Source organism: Lissotriton helveticus, chromosome 2_1, assembly GCF_964261635.1.
Source record: "Lissotriton helveticus chromosome 2_1, aLisHel1.1, whole genome shotgun sequence".
NCBI classification, from domain to species: Eukaryota; Metazoa; Chordata; class Amphibia; order Caudata; family Salamandridae; genus Lissotriton; species Lissotriton helveticus.
The window spans coordinates 1,646,692,913-1,646,712,321 of NC_136059.1; the positions used below are offsets into that span (position 1 = coordinate 1,646,692,913).

The 19,409-nt window shown below is 43.0% G+C and overlaps 1 protein-coding gene across 1 annotated transcript; it reads left to right on the top strand.

Moving 5' to 3' along the window:
• Window positions 1-1,572: 1,572 nt before the first annotated feature.
• LOC144820300 (uncharacterized) lies at window positions 1,573-15,216 on the top strand. Its single transcript, XM_078677881.1, has 3 exons — window positions 1,573-2,914; window positions 3,095-3,805; window positions 15,143-15,216. The coding sequence occupies exons 1-3, from the start codon at window positions 1,573-1,575 to the stop codon at window positions 15,214-15,216; spliced, it is 2,127 nt and encodes a 708-aa protein (XP_078534007.1).
• Window positions 15,217-19,409: the final 4,193 nt, after the last annotated feature.

The window sequence follows — 19,409 nt, forward strand, 5'->3', positions numbered from 1 at the left end:
AGTCTTATTGCTAGAATGTGAGACTTGTTTCTGACAGTTTGTGTAAGGTTTTTCTTGGTACCACATTGCGTTTCACAGTAGTCTCAGCAACTACTAAAAAATAATCTTGAAAAAACAAGATGATGTGCATTCACTTAAAAACCTCAGTCATCATCCTCTGCAAAAACATTTGCTATGGAAGATAAGCCAAATGGCATACTTTAAAAAGATATGTGCTGTGCAGGGGGTTAAGTTTCTGTGGTACCACCTCAGCAGAATGCTTCAGCTGAGGAGAACAGCCAACAGTCATACCGCAGCCGTGGAACCGCTGCCAAGCCAAGTGTACTGCTTGTACTGCACAGTGTTGTGCTTGCACAACGGTGCATTTCTAGGGGGGCACAACATGTGCCCCCCCCTGCACAAACCCCTCTGCGCAGATTTACCCAGAGGCCCTGTTTGCCCCCCCTACCAATTGTGGGGTCCCTGCCATGAAATGGGCAGTAGAAAGGCAGTTTTTAAGATGCTCTGAAGTGCTGGCATTGGCACACCACTATTTCCTGTCCTTCTTACCACTGTGGCTGCCGCGGGATCAAGGATCCTAGTGGAGATGGCGGGCTATCTGCAGGCTTATAGTGGTATGACCACAAGGGTCGGAATCGGGTGGTTTGGACGCTGAGGTCCTGGCAGTCAAACTGCAACCGCAGGTTTGGAGGTACTAGAACCACCAAACTTGGAATAAGGCCCTAAGTGTGCATGACAATGTTTTAATTAAGTGAACAGTGGTTGACACAAATTCTTAATTGACCAAGAGCCTTTTCAGTGATGACCACTGGTAAAATCCAACTGAAAGTCTCCACAGGCTCAATTCTATGTCAGGAAGCGGAGGCGAGGATTTTGCTTGTCCTTTCTCCATTTTATTGGACAGCACGTTATAAGAATAAAAGAAAAAATATACAACATCCATGAAACTACCCTAACCAACATGGTCGCGGTAGTCATGGAAACACAGTAACCAATCATAGTCCATACGACAGCATAAAGGTATCCCACGTCGGTAGTCCTTCCTCTTTCTCCATTGCTGCCTTGACAAGATAAGTCTCCGTTTTTTTCCCTTATCTTATTCTTGTGGCAGTTTATCAAATTTATTGTGACAGCTTGGTTTCGCTGTATTTCTCATTTATTTGCTCTTCGAGCTGCTCTCGTGACGCCGTAGGCTTCTGGCCCGAGCGTCTTGTTTTCGCGCGTGCGCAGTCGTGTGTCGGCTCCTCAGACACAGATCGACTTTCTCCACAGCGCTTTCACCGCGCTTGTGGCGAAGCACGCTAAGAGGCTTTGCGCTTCACTTTTAAGTATCCTAGCCTCGTTTCCCCACACGGACGCTGCCTATTAAGCGGCAAGAATTGGATAGTGACTGTTATTTATTCATTTATTTATTACTTTTTTACACAAGTCAGTCACTCATTTTTTTTTTATTGAAGTTTTTCTTCAGTTTCTCTTTAATTACTATATACTTTTGGGTACCTTTGTGGGTGAACATCCCCTTATATTTAGTTGGGGTGTTTTTTGTGTATGGGTACCCAGTCTTCTGCGCAAATGCAGTCTCGTCAGGAACAAAACCTTGCAGCTGACAATGCTGAGCAGCCTCTTCAGCCCTTATTGCCACCTCCTGCTGAGGTGGACAGACTCTTGTCTTCAGCGATTGCTCAGGCTCTGGCCCCTCTGCAGGACAGTGTTAATAAACTGTCCGCCCATGTGTTTAAATCTGGTTCAGGGGTTTTTGGGGACAGTGGGGCTGGGCCCAGTGGAGTAAATTATATTCCTCCACGCACGGCAAAAAAGCGTGACGCGGGGCACCTGGAAGGCTTCAACAAGCTTGCAGAAGCTTTCCATAAGAGTGCGCGCACGCTTAGTAGTGCACCCTTCCGGGGGGATGACTCACCCGGAGATATTGGTGGTTCTTCCACCCAGGACCTTGACCCGGAGGAAGAGTTTCCTCTAGAGGGAGTAGAAGACGAGGAAGACTATTTTAATGATGACGAGGATGAATCCTCTGAGGATATGTCAGATATTGGTAGGTCTTGGCGCCCTAAAGCTAATGTCTCGGATTGTGGTGAGGGTGACCAAGTTCCCCATGACATGTTTGATCCTACCACCATCTACAGACCCCGCTCTTCAGAGTGGATTCCAGAAAAATCTACAGCTGACTATGTAGCTGCTAAACTTAGACAGCCTCTCTCTCAGGATGTGCGTTTGCGCCTACGCTCGGAGTGTCCCCGTCCGTCCCTTCCTAATAGGGTGGCGGCCACTCCTGAGATTGACCCAAAATTATGCACTTTTTTCGCTAAATATGTCAAAGATCCTAAGAAAGGCATAGATAGGTCCTGGAAAGCTTGTCAGGACAAGTTATTGGATGTTGTTGGTCCCCTAACTAAGATCATTGAACTTGCCCAGCGCTCCAAGGAGTCTGGTATGCCACTCCCTGTTGAGGACGTAGCGGGTTGGGCGCAGAGGGCTGTCTGCCTCCTTGGCAATGCCAACTGTGCTCTTTCTGCTGAGCGTCGGCGGTCACTCTTGTTAAGAATTGATCCCAAACTTGGCGAATTATCCTCTTCTGAGGCGGGTTCAGTAGCACAAGGCACCTTATTCGGTGATCCTTTCGTCAAGGAACTTGGAAAATTTGTGGCGACTTTTTCCGCCTTAGACAAGGCTCAAGCTTCAATGAAAAAGATGTTCCCGAAGAAGGTTTTTGGCGGGGCCGGCAGAGGCAGGGGTCGCTCTTCCGGCCGCCAGTCCCAACAAGGCCCCAATAGGGCGCAGCAAAGAAGGAACAATGGTTGGAATGACGGACGTCAAGGTTCCTTCTATCCGTCCCGTGGAGGCAGAGGACAAGGCCGAGGACGTGGTGGCAAACAGTTCAACTCCAAAGGGTTCAACGGTAAGTGTTTCCATCATGGCTCCTATTCGTCTGGGGGGAAGGATTGCTTTGTTTCTTCAAGCCTGGTCAACCCTCACATCAGATCCTTGGGTTCTTCAAACTGTTCGGGATTCCACATTGAGTTTTACGGTACCCCCGTTCAACTAACACGTCCTCATTCTCTGTTTTTTTCTATCGCAGAACAGGATCTCATAGACTTAGAGGTACAAGCTATGCTGCAAAAAGGCGCCATTATACCGTCGTCTCTTCATCCAAACGGTTTTCTCAGCAATATCTTTCTGGTCGAGAAAAAGGACAAGGGCTTCCGACCAGTCATCAATCTTCGCTCATTCAACGAGTGGCTAATTTACAGACATTTCAAGATGGAAGGCATCCATCTTTTGAGGGATCTCCTTCTACAGAACGATTGGTTGGTCCGTTTGGACCTGAAGGATGCCTATCTTTCAGTTCCAATTTACCCTCCTCATTGCCGATTCCTCCAGTTTCTCTGGAGGGATCAGATCTACAAATTAATTTTGTACTCTCCCCTTTGGTCTTTCCTCAGCACCTTGGTGCTTTACCAAACTCCTACGACCCGTGGTGGAACATCTTCGCACCATGGGATTTCGTCTAATAATTTACTTGGACGACATTCTTCTTATGAATCAGTCCAGGGATCTTCTCCTCCAACACCTTCAGGTGACCATATCTATGCTTCAATCTCTGGGATTTGTCATCAACGCCCAGAAATCAGATTTGGTCCCTCAGCAAGAAATGACTTTTCTGGGTTTCCTGATACGAACGACGGATGCGACGTTACATCTTCCTTCTCAGAAAATTACCAAGATCAAGAAGGAGATTCGCAAGGTCCTTCGTCGGGATCGGATTTCTCTACGTCTTTTGCCAAGGATTGTAGGTTTACTGTCCTCATCGATCCAGGCCATTTTTCCAGGCCCGCTTCACTACAGGGCTCTCCAGAGACTAAAGGCGTTTCATCTCCGCAAGGGTCTCACGTATTCGGAACTCATTTCTTTGTCCATGGAAGCCCGTTCGGAACTCCTATGGTGGTTGGATCACATGGATGCTTGGAACGGGAAAGCGATTTTCGGTTCCCGTCCGGATCTGGTGATCGAATCGGATGCCAGCCGACAGGGATGGGGAGCCCGTTGCGGATCCCTTTCGGTGGGTGGCAGGTGGACGGAGGAAGAGCTTCACCTCCACATCAATTGTTTGGAACTCCTTGCGGGTTCGTTCGCCATACGCTCATTCACAACGACCAGGGTCTCTTGTTGTGTCCTTCTTCGGATGGACAACACGACTGCAGTCAGGTACATCAATCGCCTAGGCGGCAACCATTCCAAAGTCCTAGCGGATCTCGCGAAGGATTTCGGGAACTATTGCCTGTTACGCCAGATTTCTGTCATGGCGGAGTATCTTCCTGGCGAGATGAATGCGGTGGCGGACTGGCAGTCCAGGAATTTTCAGGATGCCAGCGATTGGAAACTGGATCATTCTGTGTTTCAAATGATCTCGGATCTTTGGGATCTTCCACAGATGGACTTGTTTGCATCCAGATGGAACACCCAACTTCCAAGGTTTTACAGCTGGAAACCGGACCCGGGAGCAGAAGCAGTGGATGCCTTCCTACAGGATTGGTCCCGGTTTCCAGCTTATGCTTTTCCACCGTTCCTGTTCATTCAGACGGTAGCAGCCCAGGTCCACAGACAAAGGGCCTCTCTAATATTGATCACCCCGATTTGGAAAGCTCAATGTTGGTTCCCGTCTCTTCTAGAGTTATCTTGGGACAGACCTCTTCGTCTGCCGATATTCGACCTCATTCTGACGGATCCATTGGGTCATCCACATCCTCTGGTTCTCCAAGGCCATCTACGTCTCATGGCCTGAAGGATTTCAGGGGACGTTGGTCTTACGATTCGCTTTCGACAGATGCTGAACTCCTTATTCAGCGAGCCTGGGCCCCTAGTACCACTAAACGATATCGATCTGCCTGGAACAGATGGGTTCGTTGGTGTGTGGCAAAACACCTGGATCCCGTGGGCTCTTCTGTAACAGAGGTAATAAACTTCCTTGCTAAACTTTTTCACGATAAACTTGCTTACTGTACTATCAATTCTTTCAGATCAGCAATTTCTGCGGGTCATGCCTTGGTGGATGGATCTCCGCTGGGAGAACATCCCTGGGTTTGCAAGCTCCTTAAGGGTATCCGTCTGTCTCGTCCCCCGGAACCTCGTTATTCCGGTCTATGGGATGTGAATGTGGTTTTACGATTTCTTCTATCCTGGCAGGATAACGAGTATCTTTCGCGAAAGGAACTTTTGGCTAAATTGGCTATTCTGCTCTGTCTTATCTCTTGCAAAAGAGCTTCCGATGTTCGTGCCCTTGATGTTTCTTCCAGAGTCTTTACTCCTGAAGGAGTTACTTTTACTGTCTCAAGAAGAACTAAGTGCAATACGAGGTCAGTATCTTATCCTGCCTTTCCGGATTCACCTAAACTATGTGTTGTTCGTTGCCTCAAAACTTATGAGAATGTCACTTTGGAATTCCGCCCTCCGGGCGAGCGACAATTGCTAATTGCAATAAAGAAACCTTTCAAAGCAGTTTCTTCTCCCACCATTGCTAGATGGGTCAGGTGGATTATGTCTGAGGCTGGTAATAACATTACAAATTTCGGTGCTCATTCCACTAGAGGTGCTATGGCTTCCAAAGCTGTCCAGGTTGGAGGCAGATTGGAAGATATTAAGAATGCAGCGGATTGGTCTTCGGATCCAACTTTTAAAAAGTTTTATTTTAAGCCAATCCATGAGGTGACTTCTTTGGTGGTGAGTAAGCTTTAAACAAGCAAAATCCTCGCCTCCGCTTCCTGACGTAGAATGAGAAATTTCCTAGTTCACACAAAGGAAAGTTTCAATTCTATTAAGGACGCGGAGGCGAGGATTTTCCCACCCGGCTTTATCTAGCCTTCCCTCCCTGACTTATGGATTCCTGTATTGTTTCTTCATACAAAGGGAGTAATTCTTTTTCTTATGTTTTGATGTACATTGATTGATGTGTTTCTACTTGAATTATCTTGTTTTACTGCAATTGTCTTTGATCATTCCCATTACAATGTGTTTGATTCTTTTCTACATTGTTCTGGACGAGATATTATTATTATTTCTCTTCCCTAGGTTCCAATCAGAAAACGGAATAGAGGGTAGAGGTCTTCTTCCCAGCGGCAGCAACGAAAGAGGAAGGACTACTGACGTGGGATACCTTTATGCTGTCGTATGGACTATGATTGGTTACTGTGTTTCCATGACTACCGCGGCCATGTTGGTTAGGGTAGTTTCATGGATGTTGTATATTTTTATTTTATTCTTATAACGTGCTGTCCAATAAAATGGAGAAAGGACAAGCAAAATCCTCGCCTCCGCATCCTTAATAGAATTGAAACTTTCCTTTGTGTGAACTAGGAAATTTCTCATTATCCCTCCTCTAATAATTTCATGCAACATCTTTTTAACTTACCCGAGCTACAATAGGAAGTCTTATTATCTTATGTTGTACAAGTACAGAATTTGGTTTTAGATCAATTTTGTGAATGTATCGTTTCAAGTAGCCAAAAATGTTTCTAAAGCATCTTTTGCTCCTCTTATAATTTCTGTTAGGAAAACCTCCTCCACCTCCATTATTTGCTCTTGGATTGATGACCATATGAAAATCCTATTGATGCACCCATTCAAGTATTGGTGGACCTTCCTTCACTATACTCACTTTACCTTTAATTTCCCTTTCTTGAAATTTGATGGAGGTATTCATAAACTCTTCTATGTTTATGGTTTCTATTTGATCCTCCAGGGAAAATGTCTGTAAGGTGATAGTGCAGATGTTGGCCATTCTTCTTTATACATATTTTTGGTAAAATAGTGTACATCGAACTAGAATCCACTATATGTTCTACCACCCATCCATTTATCAAAAATGTGCTTTCAGTCAACACTTCCACCCCTTGTCTTGTTGATCACTAACAATGATTAACACTCTATCAGTAAGTTCTTCTAATGGTTTCTCACTACCTACAGCTTCTACTCTTATTTTAGTCAGGCCTGGGCGGAGTTAGCAGAGTTTCGCAACGAGGAACTCCATGAATTGCCCAAAAAAATCCACCACGCTACATGGCATTCCACAAGCAGCGGAGGGCACTACGTCACACTGTTCACACTCATTTTTAGCACCAGGTGTTTGTCCCACATGAACAGTCCATGCGCAGTGCAAGAGGGCACTTCTTCATTCTGCCACTCAAGTAGAAGTTCTACTCGAGCAGCAGCTTCCCCAATGCGAACGGAAGGTTTCTCAAAGTGAGCGGTGGTGACTGCCCGCATTGGGAAACCTCACCAGGCGGTGGTCTGGAGTAAGATTTTCCTCACTCGTGTTCACTAACTTAACATGCATGAGCGCGGATAAAACTCCACTCTGCAGAGCAGAATTTTTCTGAACTCCACTTGCACGGCGGATTGTGATAATCTCTATGAACTAAGCAGAGTTCACCGCCAAGGCCTAATTTTAGTTCTGTTCATGCACGTGTCTTCAGAATGATTTCTTTGCCTGCACCTTGTTTTTACAATGTTAATAAATTGCAATATATATTTGGGAATCTGGCCCATAGTAGGTACTTGTACATCTGCAACACCTTGCGTTCTGTCTATTCCTGAAGGGTCTATAACTTGATTTAAATACAGCACCTACAGCAGAACTGATAGTGTCATTTATTCTTATGCAGTGGCAGCTGGCAGTGAATGGGGGTGGTGAGGCGGAAACGAAAAAAATAAAAAGAACGTTTACCTTTTGCTGGCCGCCATCCTGATCCCTTCTGAAGACCCTGTCTCTCCTTAGCTTCTGGAAACAGGAAGCACCAAGGCTCCCTCCCCTAAGCCAATGACAACGCTGCAATACAGCGTTGTGGTTGGTCTGAGCGCTGTGCTTCAGACAGGGAATGGGAGACTGGGCGTGTACCCCACCAGGCTGTGCAATGCAGCCTGGTGGGGAACATTCAAAGTGACCATGAGTGTTTGGCCAGCTCAAGACAGCCAGCCAAGGATTCCTAACTGTACCTCACCTAAACTGAGACAGAATCCTAACTTTATGACTTTCGGTATTCACAAAAGGCCTTTAGGAGTAGTAAAGTTAGGAATCCTAACTTTACTACTCCTAAATGCCTTTTGTGAATACCGAAAGTCATAAAGTTAGGATTTTGTCTCAGATTGGTTTTGTGAATCGGGCCCTCAATACTTAATTTGCCTTTTCCATTTCTTTCCTGCAAATCTCTGATATTTTTGACAATTTTGAAAATGCTGTTTCTTGGACTTTTTTACATTTGCATTGACCAATCAGTTGATTACGAATAAGTTGTTAAACTGTGACTCTAAACTGACATCTCATAGATAATTCTCTCAATCTGGCTAAACATTAATCCACCACTTCATTATTTTTTCTGCTGCTGAGTATAATATTTGTATCTGGTCATCAATAAGGTAACCTCTTTTGCAAACCTAACTTCCAGCCGTTTCTTGCTTGTTTGTATTATATCTTGATTTGGTTGGCCATTAGGTTCCAGAGCTGCTGGCAATTATTGAAAAACATGTTGACTTTCTTTGCCTAAGGTATTTAATAGCAATGCATCTTTTTTCTTGAAGAACGAAAATCCTGTCTATCTAATTATTTGATACAATTTTTGAACATTCCTACACAACTTCCCAGTCTATGGGTGGTGGTTCGGGATGCGAAAGAAATATAGGTGGTGTTAAGATTGCATTTGATTCTATACTAGTAAAAGGTAGTTAGAGTATACATATAATTTACACAAGAAGGCAAGAACAAGAAATATGAGATAATTGAAAAAGAAAAAAAATGAAGTACTTGTATGTGTCATGGTGAACTGTGTGCATGTCACTATCGATCCAGGTGAGTAATTGAAGTTTCATCATGGTGTGCGCATCACTACTGCCTCGTTGTCAAGTTTTTGTTCACTGAGCTGTGTGTATCATAGCTGTCACACTAGTCATTCTATGAAAGTAACTGTAACCCAATTCCAAAATGGAGGTTACATTAAATACATATGTTATACATTGTACATATAATGCTCGTGTTGTGTCTCAACAAACGAAACCTGACAAACTCTAGTGCTGGAGATGTTCTTGTGCATTGTCAAACAAAGTTCGATAGCTTGCGCTATGGGGCTTGTGCATGCTAGGGACCCAGCACACTCTTCACACGCTGGGAGTGGAGCCCTCACTGTACATGCCATCTTGGGATGACTATGCTTGAGTTGAGTGAAGTCAAATAAACCTTCAATTCTGCACACCATGGATTTCTGGTGAGTGTCTTTCATAACATACTGGTACTTCATTTTCTGGCCCTTTTTTTGTGTATGAGAAGGAATTATAAAGGACAGATTCCAATACTGTAACGGGGATGGGTGGGGGTGTGTGTGGGGTGTGGGTGTGTATGAATGTTTCTGCTGCTGCTTCTTGTGCTGATCCAGTTGAGCTTGTGAGGAAAGTGTTCACTGGTGCTTTGACTGTTGCATGTGTTTGTAGGAAAATGTGCAGTGATTCAACTAGATGCATACTTTTCTGTACTTGTGTGTAAATAGGATGTTGGAACTGCTGCCATCTGGGCTTTGCCTTTTCTTTGCATGCTGGAGGTGTACGCTGTTGCTTAGAAAGCTTTTCTGGAGCTGTGTGTCTTAGTTATAATTTATGAAACCTTTTCCCCTTGCAAACGTCAAAATAATTGGCTTTGGTAATGTTTTTATATATATTCACTGAAAAAACATAGGTTTCAGGGGTGTTATAGTTAGCTGGACATTTCACTCATACAAAACCATAGAAATCCCTTCGTTATAGTTAGTTGTACTAACTGTAATTCTCGCGCCTGCAATCCACTGGTGTTGATGTCATATATTACATCATTTCAATGGTTTTGTATGAGTGAAAGGTCCAGCTAACTATAATGCCCCTGAAACCTATGGTTTTTTTTGTGAATTTTTAAGGTTTTTTAAATGATAATTCCTAACTATAACCTGCCTGAAACCTATGGTTTCTTCAGTGAATTTCAAAGGTTTTGTAAATGACAATTCCTAATTATAATGTTGACCACTTCCCCATATCTTCAAAAAGAACCCAAATCTGCAATGCTACCTAAAAAAAAGGCAATAGTTCCACTAACCACTAACAAATTAACATCAACATTTAACTTGTGTAAGGACGTCGAATATGTACTGTGTGAATTATATCCAACTCACACCCATATTTAAGGAGCAATATATGATAGAGGTACTAATTATACACTTCCCACACCCAGCAAAATCACAATACCCAGCGCCACCACCACTACAACTACCCCTCCTGACCCCTCCCCCTCTACTACTTGAGAGGAAGCGCAAAACAGGACAATGCACCTTCCCAAAATAATATGTCCCATCAACAGCACACTAGCTCAATGTTCAGAGATGTGGCAATCAACTATGTATATGGAAAGGAACTCGCACATCAACAATAATTTACACATTGCCAAGACTACCGGTGAAATGATCTACACAACTCACTATAGAAACCAAAAACTTTTCCGTGTGTAGATATACCATTGATATGTGTGTACTGCACAGTGGACGCAACCATATTATCTCAGACTCTGGGGAATATCTCAGTCATGTTGCTATGTTGTCCCCCCCCCTTGAAACAGAAGTGGAGTGGGCTGATCCAACGTACTCAACTCCAGCGTAAGACTATAAATAATTATCCTACGCCTTGGCCGTGGTTTACTTTGGCAAAGAGAAAAGACTCTGCCACAGCGAAGGCCCTACTGCCTTCGATCTACACTGTGGACAGCAGGGTCCACAACTTGAATTCAGCTTTGGATCTACACTACGCAAGCATTGAACATATCCTTCATTTATTAAAGGCAGAGACAATTCTACTCTATGTCCTTAACTTTGTTAAAATAAGTGACTACTGCCTTCGATCTCCTGTGCGGTCAGTAGAGTCTACAACTTGATACCAGTGGCGCATCAGCACTCCAGAAAACATTGAATTCAGTCTCGATTTATTTAAAGCAGAGACAATTGTACTATGTCCTCAGATTTTGTTAAAGTATGAACAGTAGGAATTTCAGCCTTCATTTATTTAATGCAGAGACAATTCTACTAGATGTCTTCATATTTTGTTTAAATAAGTGACAAAAAGCATTCCTCCATGTCTGTGTCAACTACTGCCTTCGATCTACACTACAGACAGCAGAGTTCACTACTTCAATTCAGCTTTCCATCTACACTACGGACAGCATTCAAGTTAGATTTCATTTATGTAAGGCAGAGACAATTTTGTTAAATGATGCGACAAAAAACATTCCTCAATGTCTGTACTGACTACAGCCTTCAAATGTACACTGCGATTAACAGAGTTCACCACTTGATACAAGAAGCGATTCAGCACTGAATACAACATTGAATTAATTCTCGATTTATTTAAGGCAGAGACAATTGTCCTGTGTCCTCAGATTTTGTTAAGGTATATGACAAAAAAGCATTCCTCGATGTCTGTGTCAACTAGTGCCTTCGATCTACACTGTGGACAGCAGGGTTCACAACTTGAATTCAGCTTTCCATCTACACTATGGACAACATTCAAGTTACCTTGATTTATGTAAGGCAGAGACAATTGTACTGTATGTGTTTAGATTTTGTTAAAATAAGTGACAAAAATCATTTGTCAATATCTCTGCTGACTACTACCTACGATCTACAGTGCGGACAGCATGGTTCACAACTTGAATTCAGCTTTGAATCTATACTACGAACAGCATGAAATTTAGCATTGATTTTTTTTAAGGTAGAGATAATTGTACTTTGTGTCCTCAGATTTTGTTAAAAGATACGACAAAAAGAGTTTCTTGATGTCAGTGATGACTGCCTTCGATCTACATTGTGAGGGCTCACGATTCATGTAGAATGGCGATTGTACACGACGAATTCCAGTAGACAAGAGATATTATACCACTGCGACATCCCCGAACTACGAATCATCGCAGAGTGAGCACACGCTGACTTCTTTCGGTACCACTAACTCACTGCACCACAAGTCATCGTCCCGTAGCCTTATTAAGACAGAATTCACTAGGCAAAAAACATTGCTCCCAGTGCAGCCTCCCTGCACTATGCATTATCGCAGGGTAGGTACAAGCTCAGCGCCAAAGATAGTACTAACTCAGTGCACCATAAATCATCGCAAAGAAGAGTGAACAGTTTTATGTCACGGTGAGACATACTGTCCCTTTTGAATGTCCCTGAAACATACATATTTTAATAATGTATTCTATACATGTTCTATCTTTCATTTCAATCAAGAGTGCAGATGATGCAGTCCACCCTAACATCTACATTGCGGACAGCAGGGTTTAGAACTTGAATTCAGCTGTGGATCTACACTATAGCCAGTAAAGAATTCTGCCTTGATTTACTTAATGCAGAGACAATTATACTGTATGTATTCAGATTTTGTTTAAATAAGTGAAAAAGCATTCTTCTATAACTGTGCTGACTAGTGGCTTCGATGTACACTGCGGACAGTAGGATTCACAACTTGAGTTCAGCTTTCTAGCTACACTACAGACAGTAGGGAATTTAGCCTTGATTTATTTAAGGCGCAAACAAAAAATACTCCTATGGCACTGCTAGTATGCACAAGCACCTTGTGAACTATGCTCACAAAGAACGTAGAAGAAGGCACCTAAATGTACTCCCACCACCAGCAATACCAAGTACCTCTAGGTATCACCTTCAACATTGCCACCAAACATACGTCCCCATTTTGAGAAAGTTAGAATGCACTGCGTAAAATGCAATTGTTTAATTTGTTATGGGAAGCAATCACTAGAACTAGTTTGCAAAGCAATTGATAACCATTGATAGTAGTATTTTTTGTTCCCCCTCAAAGTTCATGCAGTCTAGTATACAACAGTCAATCCTTTGAGTACAGACCGCTAGAACCACGCATCATCACAGGGTGAGCACACACTGAGCACCAAACGTACCACCTTATTAAGGCAAAATTCAGTTGCCAAACGACATTCTTACCAGTGCGTTCTGCTTGAACCACGCATCATCACAGGCTCTACAAAAACCGCCCCTACCTCAGTGTACCACAACTCATGAACACTTTATGATAGAATCTTCTGTGTATAATTTCACATACAGTGCTCCTACCTTTGTACAGCAGAATTCATAAACCGTTTATGATTGAATATCTGTGTATGATATTATGATGACTATTCTACTTGTTACCAACAGCAACGTAATAAAATGGAGTCAAGCACTCGTGCTCGTACCCACTTCAACTACCTATCTGTGTCTGTATACTTATTATATTTGTAAAATGCTGCTCCTGCGCCCTAACACATTATATTGTGCTGTAAATAGTGTATGCAACCATCTTACCTATGCCAACAACAAAAACTTTGATTATATAACTGTCTCTCGCTCATTCTACAAATACGAACGTACAAAGTGGATCATTACAATACTGCAAAGAAACTGTATAGTCAATTTATAAATGTGTGCTATTTCATTATTTTTTTTAGCATACTTATATAGCACGAAGTCGACCTAAAACTATATCAACAATTTACTTGAGCATCCTATTTACAGTACATTTTCAGGCATGCATTGATTACGTCATTACTCTACAATAACAGGATGTGGATGCGACTCCGAGCCTCGAACAATGATTTCCAGCACCAGGTTCAACAGTATACCTGAATGACTACATACGTATATATATTATCTGTCCTTCATGTGCTAAAAACTGCAATCTAAACTTCTCACAGCCCTGTATTACTACAGCTACAACACTCCACTGAATGTACAACAAACATTCATATTCGCAGAAATACGTCATGTCCAGCATCTTTTATGTGTGCAAATATGGATGAATATAAGGTCAGTGATACCCCGTACCTTCCATGTTAGCCATATTGTAGAACTTTACAGACATAATGACACATTTGCATGAAACACCTGGGGGACTGCAGCACTACAATACGGACACCCAAATCAGTTGATTTTTCATATAACTCACGACGTAACCACACCCATAGCTCCAGAGTTATCGTTCACAGCCTCGTGCAGCACTGGCATACGTCAGTCAAGCCCACACAACACCGCTACATGGCCCAGATTTCTATTGTAGTGATGTCATACTTTCAGGTCTAGTTGTCAGAACAGCACACACACACACCCTCATGGCTGGTATACACCCACACCACATCCATCCAGCACATGAGTCACTACACATGTGAAACTACCAATAAAAAAGACGGGGCGCACGTGCTCTATGTCATTTTAGAGCTGCTCCCATCGCAAGAGCTGTGATGGCCCGGCCTAGTGGTTCCGACGCCTCATGTAGATCCGAACCACAGAGCAGTGGGGCCCACCACTACGTCCGTGGCCTCTTTTGTCACTGAGTTAGTGGTACCACAAGGACTGACCGGGTGAGGAACGTGCAATAATGATGGGAACGCAAGTATGTTGTTACCCATAGCGATATTAAGACTCAACACCATATGCTACACTTCTTGGTTGCAGAGCGGGACTGCATGATGTAGAAGGTGCCCTGTCCACGAAAAGGTGAGCAGTCAAGCCTGAGTGCGCAGCGGAGGGAGTAGATGGGGTGCAGCAGACTGGATACAAAAAGGCGGCGCAGCGATTTAGGCATACGCAGTCGTATATACTGTATCTTATTGCATTTGTATTTTTTTCCAATAGCAGGAAAGCTTTTATGATCGGTCAAATGTCTGTCGCTTGTGATGATTGAAAGCAAGTGTATCACTGCGCACCACTTGCTTTCACAACCGGATAAAACACATTATTACTATAGTAATTTTACAAAAATCGAAGCCTATTAAACAAGTTGGAACTGTACAAATTGTTGTTTTTTAAATGCGGGAGGGAAGGTGTGTGGAAGGACAATGTAATTCTACTCCACATTAAGATAGTAACAATTACCAATCATAACATCTTTCTTTTACCATCTTTAAGATGTAAAGCTTCAGGGTGCATTATGTCCCGACACGTGGTGAAAGACACACCGGTGACAGAAAGGTGAGCTGCGAATATTCTTTCCAGTCACTCTTTCACTTCCTCTCTTCTTTGATAAAGAAATGACGCACAATATTAACTTCCTTTTTATCTTACAGGCTGTGTTTCAGAAATTGGCGTCCCCCCAACACCTTCAAAGCTCAACGTTCGAAGATTTTGCGATGATGCGTAGCCATCCTAACAAAGTATTAGAAGCCTGCTTATACACGTGGTGCACCCTCTTTGAATCATGCCAATGGCACAAGGTGAGCAAAGAAGCTTGTTTCTGAAACAACGAACAAGTCACCTGTGGGCGGAGAGAGTGGGTAGTATGCAGGAGTTTGACTGCGTATGAATGTACAATTACCTCTGGGCACTGGGAGATTTACAAGCCCCTTGCGCCACTTTTGCACTGAGTGCACAAGAAGAAGCACTCAGCTCCAGTCTCTGGGAATCAATGGGATGCAACAGTCTGGGTATGCAGTAATGAGAACTCGCCGCTATACAGTGGGAGTGCATGGGGTATAGTACTTTGGAAGAAAAACATCGCACAAACACCTCCTTGCAGTGGAAGTTGATGAAATACAATATCCTGAGTGTACAAAGACATAAAGCAAAAATATACTTATGCAGTTGTATGTACTATGCTATTACTAACTCTTTACTATATTTCAGATCACTAAACTGGAGGGTGCACTATGAACCAGCACGTGCTTGAACACACAACAAAGGCAAAACGGTGAGCTACAAAGATTTCCACCAGTATTAACTGCTCCATCTATTACTTTCTCTCTCTCACACTTTTAAGGTTGTTTTTTCTCTTTTTCTCTCTCTCACTCTCCCTCACATTATTTCTCTTTCTCTTTCTCTTTTAAAGTTATGGACGCTCCTGTCCGCTTTGCCAATAAAAAATCAAGGCTGCATTTAATACAGTCTGCAGTGTGGAACCAAAGCTGAATTGAAGTTGTGAACTCTGTTCGCCACAGTGTTTGCACAAGGTAAGCAGAGCGGCCTAGATACACAATGTCTCCGATTAAATGGGTTCCAAATAAAGAATATTGTCCTGTATTATGACAATCTCATCTCTGAATCATTTTAAAGACATGTTGGTCCAGACTGTAAATCTGACAGAGCAGGCACTTCCACACAGACTCCTCTTCAAAGCAGGCTATAAGAGAGGTGGAATGTATCAGGCACACTACAGACATGCAAATTAACAAATATTGCCAAGTGTTACCTTAATTTGTGATCGTGACCTCATTCAGTCACATCGATCTAAATTTAAACACTTATTTTCATTTTTGTTTTTCAGATTACCTACCCTCCTTGCATTGGAGTCCATCGACCATTTTGTTTATTATATTCTTATGTTAACGTTATGTTTCTAGTTATTTATTATATTGTAATTTCAAAGTTACGTTTCTAGTTATTTATTGTTGTTTTAATAAAAGGTAATAAAAAAAGTATATACGTCTTCTTTTTCTGACATCATTTCACTATTATGTAGTGTGATAATCATATGCTTACAAAACATTTGACAATTAAAATAGAAATTATGTTTATAACTAGAAGTCTAATACTGAGGCTAACTCTTTACCAAAGTCTGTATCTGGGATTAACGGTTCCTATGGAAAATTTAAAAAACTCCAGCACAGTAACTGTTTGGATTAGCAACATTGTGTGGTGATCTTGTAACCTGTGTGCTCACTTAAGTATTCCATGAACTGTTACTATGGTAACAGGCACTAAGCAGTTTGGGGTAGGGTTGAAAGGTACTGGCTGTACAGAAGCCATTACATTTACCCAGGATCCTCTACATAACAGAAAGGAAAGCAAACTAAGACAGAACACTGTGTAGCAGATTTACAAGCCCCTTGCACCACTTTCGCGTCACTTTTTCCATGTTAAAAGTGATGCAATAGTGACGCAAGGAACTTGTAAATCTGCCACATCTCATATTAACCATGCTTAAGTCTACTTCAGAACAGATGTTAGGATCCGACATAAACCGCAATTAGCGAGAGTTTTGCTATCAGTCCTGAAATCCAGGGCCGCCTTGGAAATACAACGTTATTGTCATACCTCCCTCTTCCTTTTTATATTCTTATATAAACACCTACCTTGCCACTGAGAACACCTACATTGCAACTCATTGGAGATACGAGGCGAGCCCTTAGCAAACCGGCTGCTAACATGCATTAATGCATCTTAGCGTCACCTAGTAAATAGGGCGATATCCTTTTCACAGCATTTTTGGCTTTTTAAAAAAAAATTGCGGTTAAATGGCACTTGTTAATATGCCCTCAAGTTTCCTATGACAGAGCAGGGAACCTTGACTCCCTCCCTGCCATACCAAACAGCAGTATCCCGGGGTAGACACCCTGAGACACAGCAGGAGCTGCTCCTGGGGGGTGGTGTTCCCCAAGCCTTTGGACTGCTCCAGAATGCAGACCACTCGGCCCCCCTCCCAAAATATGAAAAAAGCCCCGGAGGGTGGTAATCCCCGAGGCTTAGGTGGACCTTTGAGCTCCCTCACCCATTTATTTTGTAGCACCGAGAAATGGCGATCCCCGGGCTAGAGAGCCCCTTGGAACCCCCATCAAATTCAATATTTTAGACCTCAGGATTCGGCCCTCCCAGGTAGCTAATTTTTAAACAAGCACAGGAGCCAGCGCTTTGTTTTTATTTTTATTATGACGGATCCATGCATCCAATGCACATTTCTCAGTTTTTTCAACAAAAACAAACAACATTTTTTGGGGGGCCCTAGGGATCCCTGTGGGACCCCCTGAGCAGGTCTAGATGGTCAAAATATTTCTTACCTGCCCCCTTTATACATTTTGAAAACATGTTCTACTAATTTCTAGACTCTCGCTTCTACCGAGGCACAAAATGGCTGCCAACATTTCCTGGATTTGAATGTTGACAACCACTTGACAACCAATTAGCATTCAGCACGTGATTGGGATGGTGCGCTTATAATCTGCGCATCCACCGAGGCCATAGATAAATATGTACTTTTAATTGTCATTTTCTCAGGAACTACTGAACAGATTTACACCATATAAGCAATAGGCACGAGTCTGAACCAAGGACTACACCTTTGCCAAATTTGGTGTAATTCCGTTCAGCCGTAGTTTGGGGCTCTCAGCCCCGCTTCACGAATCACCCCAAGACTTTCAGGATAGAAGCAGACCGGAGCGAGAACCCCACCAGTTTTGAAAATTTTGTTAAGATTCGTCAACCGCCGCCAAAGTTATTCCAAATAGAATGTTGAGGATTTCCTATGGAAAATAGGTCCTAACTATAATTCCCTACTGGCGACCGCCAGTAGGTAATATATATATATATATATATTACCTACTGGCGGTCGCCAGTAGGTATATATAGTTAGGATTTTTTCTCTATGGGTTTTTTGAAAATTCTATGTCTAATAACTTTGGCGTTTGTGGACGGAATCGGCTGAAATTTTCAGGAAAATGGCACATTTTGTTTCTGAGCAGCCCTTGAAAATTTGGGGGGGGTTCGTCCAGTGGGGGCCGAGAAAAAAGGGGGGTCCCAAAACGTGTTTTTAACATTGAGTTTTCCATAGGGCGGTTGGCCTCACTTTTAGCCCGAACGGCTGAATGGATTTGCACGAAACTTGGCAAAATTGTAGGGACTGGTAGCCCGATGTGCCTTTTGTAGGTCTCAATATATGTGCTCCAGTGGATTTTGAGAAATTAACGTTTAAAAAAAGATATATATCTGTAACAGCGGACCGGTTAGCGCTCTGGTTCGCGGACTTTTCGCGCAACGGAGCTTTGTGAAGCGAAGCTGATTGGTTCTCCGGCGTCTGTCAACATTCCAAACAGTCCGTAGCGGCCGCCATCTTGTCTCTCGGTAGGATCGAGAGACAAGAGGAGGTCAAAACAAAGGGGGAAATAACTATAAGGGGGCATAGTAGATCCTCGCTGACCCCCTAGGTTTGATGTGGAGGTTTTAAAAGGGCCCCGCGGGGCAAAAAAAAAACAAAATAATAATAATCGAACGGCTGAATGGATTTGCACGAAACTTGGCAAAATATTAGGGACTGGTAGCCCGATGTGCCTTTGCTAGGTCTCAATATATGTGCTCCAGTGGATTTTGAGAAATTAACGTTGAAAAAAAGATATATATCTGTAACAGCGCTCCGCTTCGCGTACTTTTCGCGTTACGGAGCTTTGCGAAGCTGATTGGTTCTCCGGCGTCTGTCAACATTCCAAACAGTCCGTAGCGGCCGCCATCTTGTCCCTCGGTAGGATTGAGAGACAAGAGGAGGCCAAAGCGAAGGGGGAAATGACCATAAGGGGGCATAGTAGATCCTTCCTGACCTCTTAGGTTTGATGTACCATTTTGCCAAGTTTG

Coding starts and splice junctions, on each gene's coding strand:
- LOC144820300 (XM_078677881.1), top strand. CDS start 1,573: ATGCAGTCTCGTCAGGAACAAAACCTTGCAGCTGACAATGCTGAGCAG. Junction 2,915..3,094: donor CAACTCCAAAGGGTTCAACG/GTAAGTGTTTCC, acceptor TTTCTATCGCAG/AACAGGATCTCATAGACTTA. Junction 3,806..15,142: donor TACGTCTTTTGCCAAGGATT/GTAGGTTTACTG, acceptor TTTATCTTACAG/GCTGTGTTTCAGAAATTGGC.